General features: G+C 41.9%; 2 protein-coding genes across 2 annotated transcripts; one reads left to right on the top strand and one right to left on the bottom strand.

Annotated features, from left to right (window-relative positions):
- Positions 1-3,561: 3,561 nt before the first annotated feature.
- Positions 3,562-4,377, top strand: LOC124199429 (40S ribosomal protein S6-like). The gene has a single exon (XM_046595242.1). It carries the CDS (start codon positions 3,577-3,579, stop codon positions 4,360-4,362), a length of 786 nt encoding a protein of 261 aa, XP_046451198.1. The 5' UTR covers positions 3,562-3,576; the 3' UTR covers positions 4,363-4,377.
- Positions 4,378-9,791: 5,414 nt separating this feature from the next.
- LOC124199430 lies at positions 9,792-10,933 on the bottom strand. The gene is made up of 4 exons (XM_046595243.1): positions 10,926-10,933; positions 10,656-10,840; positions 10,204-10,591; positions 9,792-10,143 (listed from the first exon to the last, which is right to left on the bottom strand). Exons 3-4 carry the CDS (start codon positions 10,505-10,507, stop codon positions 10,013-10,015), a joined length of 435 nt encoding a protein of 144 aa, XP_046451199.1. The 5' UTR covers positions 10,508-10,591; positions 10,656-10,840; positions 10,926-10,933; the 3' UTR covers positions 9,792-10,012.
- Positions 10,934-19,325: the final 8,392 nt, after the last annotated feature.

Below are 19,325 nucleotides of genomic sequence, written 5' to 3'. Positions count from 1 at the left end.
GAATCCGATATTGATCGTCCCTAGATAACGTCGCGAGATGGGCGTCCATCCGACGCCGAAAGTTGAAATAGCCGGCTATCCTCTCCTGCGTAGTATAGCCTGAAATGAAAAAAAGTAAGAAAATATATATAAATAAAAATACAGAAAATGGCGATGAAACGAGATTAGGGTACTTACTGGTCAGCAGAGTGGCCAAATAGTTCGACTCCAACGAATACTGCTTCTCGAAGTCGTAAGGAGAGGGGGGAGGGCTCGAGGAACTCTCCGACGACAGCAGTGGCGGCGGCAAGCCATGAATCGAAGAACTCTCAGACAACACTGTCGGCGGCCAGATAGGAACAAGCTCCGGCATGCTGCTGGGACATTCCAAGCCAAAACGACAAAACCTTGCCGCGGTCATATTCCCGAATTAATTTTGTTTATGATAAATCTTAAATATAGATCAAAATAAGACTTTTTGTCGAAGGGTTTTGAAAAATAAGGGGATGGGTGGGCGTGGCATCGATTTATATTTTTCGTACCCTATTGATACCGTATTCATTTTAATTACACTTTTTTATACTTTAAACTAAAATTTAAGGGAAACTATTGATCAGAATGTGTTAAGGGAATGATAACCTAATTTTAGAAAAAAATCGGACGACTGTGGTGGCAGCACCATCGATCTTTCCGAACGCAAAAACCACCCTACTTTGAACTATGCGCTAGGGATGACGTCACAAGTTTTTTTAATTTTTTATTCGATAAAAATATAGATTGGTATTGCTTGTTTAAGTATACAAAAGATGGTAATCCTAACTTAAGTAGAAAAAATTAAAAAATTCCATAAAACGGAAAAAGTGTCAAAATCACTCTTTTTTGAAAATTCACAGAAAAGGTGTTGACACTTTTTTATTTGTGAAAATTACACATTGTATAGTTAAGTATGTCTTTAAAAACATATCAAAAATTTGGAGGTGTGTTATTTTTTTTCTGAGGTATTACCGTTTTTCAGTGATACTGAAACAAAACAAAAGAGCCAACGCCGAGCCAGTGTAACAAAAGCGTACCAGTCGCGCATATGTAGCCGGCGGGCAGAAGAAATTCCGATGAAAGTTTCAAGGCCACCCTGTGCATGTGTATTGTACAGCGCCGTAAAAGCTGTGAAATTATCGAAATAATAAAAAATACTAATACCCCAACACCATCGCCAGGGCCACCAGGCCAACAAGGGCCACCAGGCCAACAAGGATCACCAGGCCAACAAGGACCACCGGGCCAGCCGGGGCAAAATGGCCAACCTGGTCCAAAGTGGACAAATGGGCGTCCATGTCCCTCCGAAAAGTGTAGTAAGCAGCTATACGCTCCTGCGTAGTATAGCCTGAAGTCAACAAAAAAAAAGAAGATTTTATTAATGGAATATATACAATTAATAATGGGGAAAATAGAATACTTACTCGTTAAAAGAGTGGCCAAATAATTGGCCTAGAGAGAATGCTGTGTTTCGAAGTCATACGGCTCAGCCGGGCTCGACGAACCCGGCGACGAAACCAGTGGCGACCTGGAGCCAGCATCTGATGAACGGCCGACCACCAGAGTCGGCGGCCAGATGGGGACGAGCGCCGGCATACTGCCTACGCTTTGCCCCCTTCCTGACGGCGACGCGGGCGGGGGCTGAGGCACCGGGGTAGCTACAAACGGCCGGAACGCTGAGCGAACCGGGCTGGATGGCCGCACAAACGATTCGACGACAAAAGGGCCGGAACGGCCACCCGCCGGAACACGCAGAGGCACTCCGAAACTTTTTCGAGCCGTCGGCCGAACAGGGCTGGAACGGCCAGCCGCCAGAGGAACTACGGAGCCAGCTTGGCTTCGGGACGGCGGACGAACGAAGCCGGAGTGGCCAGCGGCCGGAACAACACGCGGCGATTCGGGACGAACCCGAATGACGAGGGGGGGGACTACCGATGTTGAGGGCACCTGGGGATTCCCCGCATTTGAACTAGCGGAGGACTCCGCATAAATAACGCGCTTAAAACGTTTAGGGCGCGGCATTTTAGGTAAAACAGAGAGGGGCAACTTTTTCCTAGCAAAAAAGGGCGAAACGTACGCACTAGGGCGAGGCGAAATAGGCAATGAACAAAAATAGTGAAATGTCTGACCAAAATAAAAGACCACCCGTTAAACCATCGTCAGCATGTAAGGACACCCACCAATTCTCGTTTCAAATAGCTAAAAGATCGTATAAAATACAGAAACAAAAAAAAAAAAAAAAAAAAAAGAAAACATATCACGTAGGTTCCCCATATATATTCAAGAAACAGAACGCACACCAATAACATGTAACACAATGCTAAGAAAAAAATGTATTTTGTCCTACTACAAAGCTTAAGAAAGTAGAAATATTAATCAAAGAGGATGACAATATAGAGCACATTGTATTTCAAATTGTTTACGCTACATACATATTACACTACATTTTAGCTTCAATAATTGACCTATTTTCCATTACGACCATGTTATGTCCCATGATAACCATGTTATGTCCCATGATGCCATTATAGAAAGTCGAAAAATCTTAAACCATCAAAGGTGAAGAAACAAAAAAAAAAAAAAAAGGGCGATGTCCTTTAATCAAAAAGGCGAAGTATTGAAACAAAATTCCGGACGTATCTCGCCAAAACGCGCAAGAAAAAGAAACAAAAGAGCCAACGCCGAGCCAGTGTAACCAAAGCGTACCAGTCGCGCGTACGTAACACTGCAGTAGCCGGCGGGCAGATAAATTCCGATGACAGTTTCAAGGCCACCCTATGCATATGTATTGTACAGCGCCGTAAAAGCTGTGAAATTATCATACATTTCCTGTTTAAATGTCTCTTTCAATGCATTTTATTAACCGATCCTTAGCGTAGCTTAATATTGTATTTGCCCAGGAGTGCAAATTTAAAGGGGGGAGTGTGTAAGGATCGGGTTAACTCACCGCTCTGGCAGAGAGTAGTACCCGAACCCAGCCACGGGAGGGCACCCGTAACCAGCAAACAAGCGGCGCATCTATAGCACCAACAGCCATAAGCGCGCAATTCAAAAGGCGTATGTGCAAACGAGCCCGTTGAGCAAATGGGATCATCTCACGGACACCGTGAGGCTGACTCACGGGAAGTATCCATTGCTGACACCGTGAGGCTGACTCACGGGAAGTATTCATTGCCGACACCCTGATGTCGACACACGGGAGGTATCCAGTCCCAACACCGTGATATCGACACCAGCCAGAGTATCAATCCCAACACGGCAATAACGGCAATAACGAGATCAATCTCCGACGCTGACTTCCGCCTTGACCAGTATAAAAGCCCCCTTGTTTCCCTTGTATAACCAGTCTTCCCCGAGCAGGCCTTCACGCTGGTAAACACTCTTTCTCTTATTATTCTAATATTGAATAGTCGCATTCGTGTATCCTATGTTCAAACTTGGGTATTCAAATACAAAACGTCATCCTCTTACAAGTCGTTGCGTCTCTATTTCGTACAAGTAAAGTAAGGCTGGGACGAGCCTTACAGTCTTGTCGCTTCTGTTTGCTCGATCTCCACGGCTACTATGGATCTTGCAGGGATTCTTGTTCCTGTTTTTGCTATGATTTTCAGCAATGAGCAATCAGCCCAGCAATCAGTAATGGTAATTGAGGCGAAGATGAAGAGATCATTTCCTTACGTCTCTCCTAAAGCGACATTTGTTTTTACGTCTAATAAAACACTACCAGGTGGTCTAGTAATAAGAGATTTCGTTAGCACCGTTTCGAACGATGGAAAATATAGTTTATTAGTAGAAAATCATTCAATGCATTCTGTTTGTTTACCAAGAACAGGGATTTTTGAAGATGAACGTAAAGTTCGAAAATACGAGAAGCGTATGGGTGCCGAAGTTGAGGCTGATGGTCTTGGAGATGAGTGGAAGGGATATGTATTCAGAGTTGCTGGTGGCAACGACAAACAAGGATTCCCCATGAAGCAGGGTATCCTCACTACAGGTGATGTGCGACTTTTGTTCTCCAAAGGGCATTCCTGCTTCCGTGAGAGACGTACTGGTGAAAGGAGGCGTAAGTCAGTCAGGGGATGCATCGTTGATGCTAACTTGTCTGTCTTGGCAGTTGTTGTTGTCAAGAAGGGTGAACAGGCAATCCCCGGCTTGACCGATGTTACTGTGCCTAAGCGATTGGGTCCCAAGCGTGCTTCTAAGATCCGCAAACTCTTCAACCTTGCCAAAGAAGATGACGTTAGGCAGTACGTTATCAAGCGGCCATTGCCAAAGAAAAAAGGAAAAATAGACGGAGTATCAATTGTCCCGATGAGGAGGAAGAATTCGATACTGGTCGTCCTGGCATAGAGTAGATAAATGGGCGTCCATATGACGCCAAAAAGTGTAATATCCGGCTATACGTTCCTGCGTAGTATAGCCTGAAGTAAAAAAAAGTAGTAAGGCAATATATACAAATAATAATAAAAAAAATTGCGATAAAAATGGAGATAAGGGTACTTACTGGTTAGCAGAGTGGCCAAATAATTCGCCTCGAGCGAATGCTGCGTCTCGCAACAATAGAGAAAAACAAAAACCCCGAATTGCAACAGATTATGCAAGCCATAGCTAACATACAGTTGTCTGCTGACTGCGCAGGTGTAGCAGCAGGAACGGTAGCACATATATCCGAACAGAAGCAAGAGGGAGAGAAACAAGTCCGTTTTTCCGGAAGGAGCAGAAGTTACAGCCCAAGATATAGAGAAAGGCAAAATCCGGAGGACGCGGACGGACGCACGCGGTATTACCCGCTGGGACAAAGATCGCAAAGTGATTACAACTGGAGACAGAATCGCCGTCAAGGAGCACAAGAAACACAACCACAAAGGAGTAATTCGCTAAATCGTACTCCGGACAATTGGGATAACCAAAGAAACGGAGGGTTCCCGGGAGGACTAGAGGACAGAACCTGTTTCTTTTGCAAAAATAAAGGACACATAAAAAGAGCGTGTCGCAAATACCAAAGTTGGCGCGCAGAAAATGTGAGAGGAACTCAAGCTCCCAGAGACCCAACCAGGAGAACGTTCAAAAACTACAAAAACGTACGGAAATAATCGCATTCGGACATGTATCAACAAAACAATGCGACCCATCCCAGTGTAAAATACAGTATGAACCATTTACAATATTAGTGACAGTAGGCAGCAGACGAGTAGCAGCTTTAATAGACACGGGCTCCACGGCGAGTGTAATCTCTTCCGACTTCGAAAAACAGATACCGCAAACAGCAAAGAAGGAAAGATCAATAGAAAACCTCAAAATCATAACAGCATGTGGGGATCCAATGCCGAAAGTTAAAACAGTAGAACTACAAGTGAAATTACATTCGGTGGATAGCGACCCAATTAAAAATAACTTCCACGTAGTACCAAATTTAGCGGTTAGTTGCATCTTAGGAATGGATTTTATAACAAATCTCGAGTTTTGAATAAACACCACCAGCAGGCGAATATCATATAAAAATAACGGCAAACAGTACCACATCGTGGCCAAAGTATCAGAAATACAACCATGTCAAGTATGCGTCATCATACATCAAAAAACTCGAAGAAGAAATAAAAGAATTGATCGGAAAAACAGAAATCAGGAAAGAAGACCTTCGAAAAGTACGGGAAAGAAATAAACATATATTCGCCACTTCGGCGAAGCCATTGGAGAAGAACATAGCATTCCGACAGTGGGCCCGCCAGTATATATACCACCAAGACGCCAGCCACGAGTGATGTTGCCAGTTATAGAAAAACATGTAGAAATGATGTTAGCAAACGATGTGATTGAAGAAAGTAAAAGTCCGTATAGTTCACCAATCCTATTAGTGAAGAAGAAGGATGGAACAATACGGTTCTGTGTCGATTTCAGATTCGTAAATAATGCAACAATAAAGGACAAGTTCCCAATCCCTAGTATTGAAGGAATAGAAGACGACTTGAAAGGAGCGAAATTTTTCGACGCTTGATTTCATCAGTGGATACTGGCAAATACCAAAAAAGAAGGAGGATAGGCACAAGACAGCCTTCACAACGCAAAATGGTCACTACCAATTCAAAAGAATGCCATTTGGTTTGACCAATGCACCTCCATGCTTCCAAAGAATTATGACTGGAATTCTAAGGAAAGCTATTGGGAAATTTGCATTAGTATACTTGGATGATGTGATTTTTTTCTCAAAAACAGAAGAGGAACACATCAAACATATCGAAGAAATATTTGCCCTCATTGCCAAGTCAGGAATGAAACTAAAACTCTCCAAGTGTTGTTTCTTCGAATTAAGTGTATTATACCTAGGGCACATAATCTCAGAAGAGGGTTCCGCGACAGACCCAAAGAAAATTTTGGCGGTAAAAAATTACCCTATACCAGAAAATAAACAGCATGTAAAAAGCTTTTTAGGATTTGTTGGAATTTACAGAAAGTACATAAGACATTTCGGCAAAATCGCCCACCCACTAACAGAACTTACTAAAAACGACGTGGATTTTGTGTGGGGCACCGAACAAGAAAACGCGTTCCAAAAACTTAAGCTCAGATTAACTACGGCACCCATCTTAGCACACCCGGATTTCACGGAAGAATATATAGTGCAGACCGACGCGTCAGGGTACGGCGTTGGAGTAGTATTGGGACAAACCCAATGGCTGGAAGGCAAAAGGAGAGACGTAGTAATTGCATACGGATCCAAACATCTGACAGACACTAAGTCAAGATGGAGCACACTCGACAAAGAACTATACGCAATAATTTACGCGCTAGAAAATTCCACACATACCTTTACGGTCCAAAGTTTACAGTATATACCGATTGTCAGGCATTGGTAAAGATATTAAAAAACCCATTATCGCATACATGTAAAATATAAAGATATAGTTCTTAAGTTATTGGCTGACTTGAAAAAAAGCTGGGATTATAGAGGAATCAATTTCAGCTTGGGCAGCACTAGTAGTTATACAGTCCCCTCCATAAGTATGGGATCACCCCACGCCGTTCCATAAGGCGGCGTGTATTTTTCTTGTTGGTTTTTCGGGTGGCAAAAAGTGAAAAAATGACATAAATTCACAAAACTTGGAATTTATGTCATTTTATCTCTTTTGTTTTGTCTGAATTTTTTTCAGATTTTTTCGTTCATGGGTTAGGCCTCTAAAAGTGGCTCCAAAATTATCGGATCACTCCGACACCCACCGTGTTATCTTATGGCCCAAACTTGTTTTTCATATTGATTTTTATATATTTAATTTTCTACAAGGAATTGTTATTTTCCAACCGTGTATACAATACCCTTTTATAAATTAACTGTGAGTTTTTCATGATGATCTGAATTATTTTTGAATTTTCCCAGATTTATTCGTTTCCCGAGTTTCTGAAATCAGAGACTGCAGAAGACTTCATTTACGGTTTACAACCCGTATCAGCTGGCGTAGGCCGGAAAATTAGTGTCGTTTCTATACGCCCCTTAAGTAAAAAAGGAAGCAGAGCGCCAGTGGTACCGACGGGAAATTAAAAAAAAAAAAGAGCAAGAGAAACGAAATAAACCATCAGCTCGTTTTCCCCCTTTCGCTTCGTTTGCTAGTATTAAAAGAGCTTCATGACGGACCAATAGGAGGTCATTTAGCATTTCTTCGTACATACTTGAAAGTTAAAAATAACTATTATTGGCCAAAAATGAGAAAGGAAATCGAAGAATATTGTAAAGCTTGTAAAGAATGTACAGAAAATTCCAAGTGTACATTAAAGGCCTATTTACATCCACATGACCTTGCACAAGCACCTTTTCAAGTCATAGGAATTGATTTCCTGGGGCCAATAACACCAGCATCAACAAACGGAAATAAATATATCTTGGTAGTCACGGACTATTTTTCCCGTTGGCCACAAGCATTCGCGCTAAAAAATCAGAAAGCTTTAACAACGGCCAAATGTCTATTTGACACAGTAGTGACCCGGCACGGGATGCCTAATGCTATCGTTTCAGAAAGAGGAACAAATTTCACTTCAAAATTATTTAAATATTTTTGCGAAATTTAAAAATAAAACATAGATTGACGACTTCTTATCACCCGGCTAGTAATGGAGAGACAGAAAGATTTAATAGAACGATAACGACCATGTTAAGAAAACAATTGAAAGACGGTAACCATGAAGATTGGGAAGATTTAATTTACCCTTTACTCTTTGCCTATAGAAATTCAATTCATTCTTCTTCAAACGAGACCCCGTATTATATCATCTACGGACCACGGTAGAGATGCCAACATTCCTATAAATGAATTTCTGGTAGCAATCCCTAAAATAAATATTTCACCCTCCGATTATGTAGGAAATCTGGTCAATCGTTTACGCTACACTTTTCAACGAGTACGGGAAGAAAGTGAAAAAGCGAGGGAGCGGCAACGAGAACAATATAACAAAAGAGCAAAGGAAAATAAATATGTAGTAGGGGATAAAGTTCTAATAGATATAGTAGTAGTACAAACCGGAAACAGTAAGAAATTTACTTCAAAATATAAAGGACCCTTTCGAGTAATTAAAACATATAATAACAAGACAGTAGACATCGCCGACAATTCATATAATATCCAACGCGTACATGTGAATAGGCTAAAACCGCTATTTGAAACGATGCTGTGGAAAGACGAAGCGTGCCCAGAAATAGAAAAACCAGACGAAATAAAAGACCCGCGCTTTAAGTCAATAAGTACGCAAGTAACAGAAGGAGCAGAGGAAGATGAAGAAATAAATAGCGAAGAATCAAGTATTTCTAGTGACAGTAATGAGGATGAAGATGACGAAATAAATAGCGAAGAATCAAGTATTTATAGTGACAGTAATGAGGATGGCTGGGAAACATTTAGTAACGAAAGCGATTCAATTGAAACAGAAAACGAAGAAAACGTGAACGAGGTAGGCCTAACAGACGGGGAAAATTCTAGTCTAGAAAAGAATAACGCCGAAAAAGAAACAACGAAAGTCAATGCTAACGAAAAAGAAAAAGGATTGCATACGGGAAGAAAAAGCACAAGTAAAGAGAAAAAGCGAAGCAATATTCAAAAAGCTAAAAATAGAAACTCGCGTTCTCATCGCGAGCGCGTTTCCCCCTTGCCGCCCTCCCCTGTGCTAGCTGATACATATTCCAGGCGCCATCCATACCAACTCAACCCCTTCAAGCAAATTTACACCCTGTAGTAACGGCAGAGAAAAAGAAAGAATCAAAGAAAAAAGAAACAGAAAAGTGGCCGATTCTAACGAAAGACCCAAAAGAATTCGACGAAGTCCTATTTGTTATGAAGCAGAAATGTGAAAAAGGATTGACCGAAAAAAAGATATGTGGAGATGGAAAAAGCATGTGGAACATTGAATTCAAGAAATAATCATGTGTTTGTAATTGTCTTTTATCAAAATCAGTCAACTTCTTTCCTTATCTAAATCTTATAGGGGAGAGTTGTACTAGTTGACGCGATTTTTGGTTTTTTGGCCACCATACTTTTAAAAATAAACTTTCGAAACTTCCGATTATCTTAAACGAAAGAGGGGAGAATGGCTATATGCCTCGAATTTTTAATTTACAGAAACTCCCCTTTATTCTGTCAAAAAGTAAATTTGCAAACATCAAAATTAAAAGACGAGATGCCCCGTTGAAGGGGCCCTTCGCTCCATGTATGGGGGCATAAAAGCCCATGTTATTCTTATGGACTAACAGTCCAAGGGACGGTACATCAGTTAAACGTATAAATAAAGAAAGAAAGTTAAGATTCAAAAGTATATTCTTGGTGGAAATGATAACGATACATAAGTTATTTAAAAATCACAAATTAAAATGGCCACGACATCAAGATCATTAACATAACTAAGAACATTGGCCGTGATGTGGTTCTCTGGAACGGGAGTTTGGTCTTTTTGGACTGGGGCCTTCTTGGACGATGTTATCGTTGGATGCTGGGATTTCTATGAAGATGGGACTGGTGATGAATTAAAAGGACGATCCGTGACGAAAGATGGAGCAAAGTCGACCGATCTTTCTGACATATCCAGCCAGACTAATTGGCTGATCCAACAGAACCAAGAGGGGCACCATTGAGGAAATATTCCTTAAAATGAACTCTGAAATAAAGAGACAAATTTGTTAGCAAAAGACGACATTTTAGTTGAAAAGAATGTTACCGTGGAAAGACAAAATATGGTGGAATAGACGAACCTGTGGCAGATACTGCAAGGCAGACTGTAACCAGTGTGCCTCTCTCACCTGAAGTTCAACCTCAACATTGTCAAAGAAGGAATCAACGTAATGCTTGTTGAAACTGGTAGCTCTGCTTAGAGATGTTGCTTGTGGTTTTCTGATTGAAAGGTCTTGACGTCTTCTCATGAAACCAGAGAGCCAGTCTCTTCCAGCTTCCTTCTTGACCGACAAAGAAAGAGGGACAATACATTTTTCTTGGGTAGCGTACTGATAAGCCAATCTTCTCATGTCTGTGGTAGTGATTCCATGATAAATGTCACTGGCCCTTTTGACGTAACTGCTAAGATTGCTTTCTTGTTCGCTGCTGAAGACCTAGAGCGAACAAGAAAGAGTTAACATTGCAACACATACACAGAAAAATTATAAGTGGATTTACCTTACGAGGTTTTTGGTAACCCCCAATGATTGTAGTTGCTTCAACTTCATCTTGAATTCCAGTAGCCAAGAAATTTTTAACATATCTCAGTAGAGATCTTTTTGGGATGGAGGTTGCTTTGGAAACATCACACACTTTTTGTTTCTCAGCAACAACTTTCTTTACAGCTTTCAAAATGTAACCATCTGGATACATACAACGTTCAGTTTTTCTAATATAATGCCTAACCATGTTACATTTAACAAAAATTGACAGATTTTTTAGACTCACCATTTTGACATTAGACGACAGGAATGTTATACCCACAAACTGCCCCAACGTTGCCAGGCCAGTTTGCCTCAAGAATAGGTGTCGTTAATCAAATTGATTTTTCAGTAACTCCTCTAAAAAGAAATAATAAACTAAAATATCAGATTGAAAGAGGAAAGAATTTCCTTAAAGAATATTGTTGAAAGTTTTATTCTATTTCTGAAACCCGTAAATTGAAAAAAATCTGTCAAAGCTGATGACACGATTTTAAGGCGCCAAAATTGTTGTTTCATTTATTACTGAACCCTTCGGACTTTTTTAATGATTTTTTTTAACGATGGAGATTTTCGGGTTGTATAAGCATGAATTTTTCCGACACTTTAATTTCATTAAAACATATCTCAATATCGATAGTGCCAACATACACACTACCCTAACTGCCCCGTTCTCCCCTACCTTATTATACATTTTTTTCCTTATTATGATTTTATGCGCGCCACAGTCGTCTGCTACAGCCTCGACGTGTTGTGATTCTGTGCACCCGATTTTTTGGATATTTTGTGTTTTTTTCTGGTTTGTTTTCAACAGCAGTCTTTGATTTATCTCGTTTGCGAGCGAATCTGGACTCTGTAGAATATCTTTTTTCTAGAATTCTCAACTTCTTTTCTTTTCTTTTCGTTGGTTCTTTTGATCCATTGTCTGTGTATAAAATCCCCCCCCCCTTCCAGCTGATCGATTATCGATTCTCTGATCTGTCAGTGGCCTGACTGATCAGCTTTTCTTCTCTCTTTCTATCACACCTTTCTGCTGCCTTCTTATTAGCATATATCAGTGGCTTAATTTGTGTTTTTTGTTTCTCTCCCAATTAGTAGACTCTCGTGTATTCGTTCATCAGTTATAAAGGAAAACAGTGTTAAACCCTGTTTCAATCGTTAGTTGCGAAGTTCTATTTTCAGATTTTTTATAAACAGGAAGTGTGTGGTGAAATTCCACCCCATCCGGTCTGGTTCTAAGCATAACTGGAAAAGGCTTGGTCCCCTAGTTTATTGCTCTAAAGAGCTAAGATCTCCAGTGATCTTGCTCCTCCTCCCTGAGCGAGCGGCAAGGCCAGAATCTCAATCCGTTCTCGTGTCGTGGGCTTCTGTGGAAGTGCCGGAAACCTTCTGGTGGAGACCTTGGGGGGTTTGGGTGCTGGTCACTCTGCTCACGCTTGGGTTGAGGGGTGAGGGAACTGGGGATAGTTGTAACTTCTTCGACGCCGTATTCGTCTTGCCTGTCCTTCCCAGTGTCGAAGAGGATCGTCCATCTTTTTCTTTCTCTTCTTTCTCTCCACTTGATTCCCTTTTTATAAGGGCCCTGATGTAATCTGCTAGCCAATAAATTTCTCCACTACTCTCAGATTGATGGGGGATGATGATGATCCAGGCGGAGATGCCTCCGTCTGGGGTCATACTTCCCTGGCTCTCAGTATCACCACCCCGTCTCAAAGTCAAACTACCTCCTGCAAATCTTGCGCTCTTCCGTTTGCCCCGATTGATTCTCGATACAAATATTGCGTGGATTGTAAAGCCGCAATGTTGTTGTCTAGACCGAAAGCGGCCGCGACAAAGAGAGATAGCTCTGCAGCTCAGTTTTCCCTCCAAGAGACAAATTTGTCCAAACAGCAGAAAGATGATAAGGATGATAATTTCCCCTTCCTACTTGATAAAGCGTTCGGAATGGATGTCGATTCATTCCTTGATCTCGACCCAGCAGAGCAGACGCTCAAATTGAAATCCTTGTTTGCCAAATTGGAAGAAGAAGCAGTCTGTGTCGAATCAGAAAAGTCTTTAATGACAAGAAAAATCGAGAAGCCTGAGAAAGTAATCGAAAATAGAGCCACTCTCCAAAGCGAATTAAACCTAGCAAAAAAAGATCTTCTAACTGCCAAACTATCTCTAGCTGACAAAGATATCCGGCTTTTTGAGCTGCAATCGTCTGTCAAATCAGCTAGGACTCCGTCTTTAATCCCACCCCATTCAGCTTCAAACCCTCCAACTAGCAATCCCTCGGCTCCGAAAAATACCCGCCTGTATGCGGAGGTACAGTCGAGTCCATTGACATGCGCGGGGGGTCCCTTACCCTACGCGGGAAAAAATTTAGCGTTGCATTGGGTGTACGCGGCACGAAAGGTTTTTTTCCTATGGTTGGGTAAGAAAACGGAGATAAAAAAAGGTTTTCGAAAAAAAAAGAAAAAATTGTTTTGCAATTTGGTTCAGTTTATTTTAAATGGCGGAAGGAGACAGACAGGTGGATTTTCCACCGTATGAATTTATAGGACCTCTTTTACCCCATTTTGAGAGAGAAACTTATCGTTTAACACCCGCGCAGCGAATCGAAATAATTGCACTGCATCGCACTGGCTTTAGTAAAAATGCTATCTCAAAAAGATTGGGTATTCATCATTCATCAGTTGAAAGATGGATAAGTCGTTATGAAGAAACAGGGGCGCTAGAAGAGACTATACTCCCTGGTCAGCGAAGATTGACTACCGAAGAGGAAGATTTTAACTTAGCTTGTTGCGGTATTTTATTAATTTATTATTAGACGTTCGGGCATATTTTTTTTTTCAATTATACTCCTAGCCACCTTAAACAATTTCGATACCACTGTCGATATTGCAGCCAAAGCCGGTGTAGATCAATTGTCACGGCAATCAATCACGCGGAGACTGAATTCCGCTGGTCTAAGATCCAGAATTGCCGCCGTTAAAGATGTTTTAACGGAAGAGCATCGTGCTGGATGTCTTCGATTTGCAAGTCGCTATGTCAACATGCCAATTGCATTTTGGCGTCTAGTCATTTTTACAGACGAAAAGTCTTGGTCCTCGTCCGCTCACGGTCAAATTCGTGTTCGACGTCTAAATAATCAAAGATATAGTCGCGAAAACATACTGCACATTAAGAAAAGTGGCCGCTCAACAGTTTCCGTTTGGGGCGGAATGTGGCTTGGTGGCGTAACCCCATTAAGACGAGTTGTTGGAAATTTGACTGCTGTCCAATATGTCAACATCTTAGAAGGAACTCTTATCCCTTATTTATCTGATTATTTTCCGCCGGGAGAAGCTGTAACGTTTGTCCAAGACAAGTAATAGAAATATTTTTACGCAAAAGAATATCTACTAATTTCCAATTTTATTTGCAGTTCCAGCATACACAGAGCGCATAGAACGCAGGATTGGTTGAACGAGCAAGCTCGTTTAATAGCCCTTGATTGACCGACAAAAGGGGCCGACATGAACCCCATTGAGAACCTCTGGGGTTATTTAGTTTGTAGTTTAAATAAAGCTCATAACAGCGATGGTGTGCGATTTCATGCCAGAGATGCAAGAAACAGTGATGAACTGTTTCAATTTGTGTCTGAAAAATGGAATGACTTGAATGTTAATGGGGAATATCTGGAAAAATTGGTTGATAGCATGCCCCGGCGTCTTCAAGCTGTAATCGATAAAGAAGGAGGATGGACAGAATACTGAAATGTCTTTGAAAATAACGGCAGAAATTTATTTTTTTTTGTTTTTTTATGCTTTGCGCTAAACCACGTTTTATTTTTTGTTTTAATTCAACTATTCATTAAGAAAGAATAAACAAATCTTTTGTTTTCATGAAAAATACTTCATTTTTTCATCAAAATATCGTGGTCCGCTTTCCGCTTTTCCGCTTATTCCAGTCATAATTTTTAAGCGCAACATTTTTTTTTTCAACGAAAACCTTTTTTATCTCCGTTTTCTTACCCAACCCAAGAACGGTAGGAAAAAACCTTTCGCGCCGCGTACACCCAATGCAACTCAAAACGTGTTTCGTTCTGTATCGGTCCCTCAAAAACAGTTTCCTGCTCTGGCCAGGTTTCGATAGTTACAGGGAATCTCCCATCTAAAAGGCACTGAAAATAAGGCTGCTCGAGTTGCGCAAGAGAACGCTCTTAATCGTAGGCTTGTTGAACAAAATCCTGGCCTAAGGGGTCATTTACAGTCGTTTCGAGTTCTCCACCAACGCCCAAACAGCAACTCTTTCCTTGTCCGAATTGCTTTCTCCTCCAAGCCCTTCTGTGAGCATCTGATCAAAAGTGGTAGAATCCTCCTGGATGGCGTTACTCATGCGGTTGTCGAGTCTGACCCAAGAAAAGAGGTGCGGAATTGCTCAAAGTGCCAAAATTATGGACATATCCATCATTTTTGTAATTCCGCTATCTTAGTCTGTGGGAAATGCTCGCAGAACCATGCTACTCATTCCTGTACATCATTCCCTAAAGACTTCAAATGTGCTAATTGTCAGCAAAACCACCAAGTTGGCTCTAACGCTTGTCCTGCTCTGGCCAAAGCCGTTGCTCAATACCTCGCCTACATTTCCACCGAGTGAACATGCCAGTCGCCCATCACAACATCAGTAAAGCGTCTGCCCCACTCAAGTGCTTTCAGATAAATCTGAGGCACTCTCGAAGTGCCGCACTCAACCTTGCCCAACTGATAATAGACCTAGACATCGATGTGGTATTAATTCAAGAGCCTTTTGCCAAGGTCTCCTCCTTGTCTCCCTCCATTGAGCTGAAATTCATACCGCCTGGCTATGTCTCAATTCACAGTCTCTCTTCAGAACACGCTTTCGGTTCTGCAATCATCATTAAAGCCTCACTAAACGCTTCCCTCTGTAGTTTCGGCCTAAGCAACAATTGTTGTGGTATTAATTTGCCTAATAACGCTTTCTTCTTCTCCATCTACTGCAGACCGTCCCTTCCTTGTATTCCTTCTCACCTGGCCTCTATTCTCGATACTATTCCCCCGTGGGTAATAAAGGCTGCCACCTTGGGAATTGACTGCAACGCGAAGATTAAGTCCTGGAACAGCTGCTGTACAATCAAAATCGGTGCTGATCTCGAGTATTGTTTTCTAGACCACGCCTTGTCTATCTCTAATGTTGATATTGCTTTGCTGCCTCACAAGCCACTGAACACTTCGTTCGTCGACGTAACCCTTGAAGGTGACTCTGTCTCCCTCAGTGGCTGGCACTACCCTTTCTACCCGTCACTATCTGACCACCCGTTTATTATGTTCGATGTTGAGTACGAGCGCAAATCTCTAGCGTCAGCGGCCAAAGCTAACCGCCTTCCATCCCCTCAATTTTGCGATATTCCTCTCTTCCTCACTAGCCTCGAGATCTCTCTGGCTGAAATTCCCAGTCCGGACGTAATCCAGTCTCTTAGCACTACAAAGGAGATTGATGGTGTAATTGTCTCTCTGTCTCTGAACTCGGTCATAAAATCGTCTGCACTAAAAAGCAAACTCGCCTTCCACCCATCTCGCATTCCAGCCAAGATGCCTTGGTGGTCAGCTAACCTCTTGGCACTCCGTGCTAGGCTTAAATCTTCGTATAAATTTAAGCGGCAGGATCCTTCAGAATTCAATATTACCGACTACATTCACAACAAAGCAGTCTATCAAAGAGCACTTAGAACGGAGAAGAAAGAGAGCTGGAAATCCTTCTGTAATCGCAAACTTAATGGTGATATTTTTGGTGAATTAAAATCACTCACTAACTCTTCGCCCCCTATCACTTTTCCCAACGAACTAACAATCGATGGACTATCTATCTCTGACCATTCCGATATCCTCTCTGCTTTCAGCTCTAATTTCTTCCCTGTTAACCCGCCGGATAATCTATCTCACAAGATTGTGTCAGACTCTGTCAAGGCTTATTGTGACGTGCCTCTCGCCTCCCCCGACATTTATGTCACGCTTGATGATCTGAAACTGGCTATGGAGTCCTTGCGCATTACAAAGTCTCCTGGCCCTGACGGTATTTCCGCGGTTTGGTTTAGCCACTCGTTTGATCTTATTTAATTCCATTTAGTTGCCCTCTTCTCCGCCTGTTTTACCTTAAGCCACTTTCCGAACAATTGGAAATCTGCCTCCATCATCATTTTGAAAAATAACAACATAGCTAACTATAGCCATTCTAGTTGTTTCAGACCTATCAGTATTCTCAATGCCTTTTCCAAGCTGTTAGAAAAAATAATTCTCGTCAAATTGAAGCGCTTAGCTACGGCTCATAAATGGTTCAGCCCTAATCAGCATGGCTTTAGGTCTGGTTTTTCAACCGAAACAGCTACTCTCTCTCTCACGAGCCTTATCGAAAGTAATAGAAAAAAGAAAATCATCACCTGCTGTGCGTTCCTTGACATCAAGTCTGATTTTGACACAGCTTGGCATCCGGCCATTCTAAACGGTCTGATTAGTAAAAGCTGTCCGGCCTTCCTAGTAAAGCTCCTTGCCAATTTCCTAAGCTCTCGTTCATGTCTCCTGTCCAGTTCTCTCGCTTCCAGAGTTACAAATATCGAACTTGGTTGTCCACAAGGCAGCGTTCTTTCTCCTTTCCTTTGGAATATTTTGCTGGAGGACCTTCTGTGTCTCAATTTCCCCTTCCCTTTCTGTTTCATTGCATACGCGGATGATATTGTGGTCTGCACCATGCATAAAGATTACACCTCGGCGCACTCACATCTTCAGACAATATGCGACGCAGTAGTAGCTTGGGGTCTCTCCGTCAAATTAGTTTTCAACGGTGCCAAATCATTCTTTTTGACCTTCTCTCCTTATCGTAACTTACCACCCCTGTCTCTAACTGTGGATAACATCACAGTAACGAGGTCAAGTTCGTGCTTGTATCTCGGAATCACAATCGACGACAAACAAAGCTGGAACCTACACATATCTATCAAATGTAATGCGGTTAAAAAAATGTTGTTCCTCATCCTGAAATGTTGCCGGTTGTCCTGGGGCTTATCTCGTAGCACGATCTCACTTCTGTACAAATCTTCTGTTATTCCCATTATCCTGTACAACTGCTCGGTTTGGGCTTCAGCAATCCGTAAAAAACGGGTTGTTGCTTCCCTTAAAGCTGCGCAACGCCCTTTCGCACTAGTCATAGGTCGGCTGTTCAAGTCTACCTCTACGGATGCGGCTCTCGTCCTTGCCAATATGATTCCCTTACACCTTAAAGTAATGGAAATAGTAACAAAGAGGTTGATCTCCACGCATGCTGCCCTCCTGCCTCCGTCTTCTCGACTCATTGTGGGTGACATTCCTGATAGAATTCTAACTTCTTGTAAACTTGTCGACATCTCTCTGCGTCTACATAGAGACAGATTACTGCATTCAGAAATCTATACTTTATGGAATCATATCTGGTCTACTGCCGCTACTGGTGCTCAGACACGATTATTCTTTCCCTCAGTGGAAGCCGCTGCCATCCTAGACTCTCCTCTAACCCATTTTTTGCTTATGTAGTTTTCTCTCAGGTCAGAGCATCCTAAACAAATTCCTGTTCAAAATTAAAAGGAAATCGTCCCCACTCTGCTCATGCTTGTCCGGTGACGAAGAAGATGCCAACCATGTCATTTTTGTCTGTTCGAATTATATAGCTCACAGAGAGAACCTTATTGAATGCGCATCCAATCTAAATCTGCTGTGGTCAGTCCCGCTTCATTCGTTCTCAGAACACAAACCTTTGTGGCTGGCTTTATCACACTTTTTGTCGATCACCAAACGTTTCAAACATCAGTCTTGACCACCATCTTCTACCTAACCTTAACAAGCCTCTTTCCGTCAATCTGGCTTTACTAATGCATCGCTTTTCGAACCATCTAATTGGTTGTGTCTGGTCGCTTTGTGTGCCTCTGCGGTCTCTGACCGGGTGACGCCCACTGGCTGTAGCGGGCGCCTTAATCGGACCGTGGCCGTTACGGTCGTCCGAGGTTTCATTGGTCTGGCCCTAAACCAGTCAGCCTCGCGAATAATCGGACCAGTGGGTCAGTCTGGTCAGAGCAGTCGGATGTGTCCACTCAGCCCCAGTTTGCTTTTCTGCTGGATCCGAATATAGTCTTCCTTCTTACCGCCATGCTTATTTCGATTCTAATCTACTCGTGTATTTAAGTGGATCTGCTAGCAAAGTTGATACTCGCCGAGCCCTCTATCTCCTGATTACGCTTCAATGCGCTCTGGCAACCAGCATATTTATTTTGGATAGTAATTTGCATACATTTTATCTTAGCTCTGTTTTATCCTTCTTCTCTCTTTGTTTGTTTGTTTCTTCCTTATCTCCTCGTTGTTTTATTGTTGTACCTGCTCATATTTTATTCCTGTCAATATACAGGTAACATTCGCCTTGGCGAATATACACCTTTATAAAAAAAAAAGTGCCGTCTTCTTAATACCCCAATAATTATGAGACATTTGAATCGCTATATTTTTGTTGATAAATTTTTTTCTACCAGAGTCATAAGAGGGAATACAGTAGCTACCTAAAGTTTCCGCACAGCTGAGAGAAGCTTATGGGAAAACGGGTTTTTTGAAAATTCGCCAAAAATCAAGTTTTCGTCGGACGAAAA

Source organism: Daphnia pulex, chromosome 8 (assembly GCF_021134715.1).
Source record: "Daphnia pulex isolate KAP4 chromosome 8, ASM2113471v1".
NCBI lineage: Eukaryota > Metazoa > Arthropoda > Branchiopoda > Diplostraca > Daphniidae > Daphnia > Daphnia pulex.
This window is presented reverse-complemented; position numbering and strand designations above follow the sequence as displayed.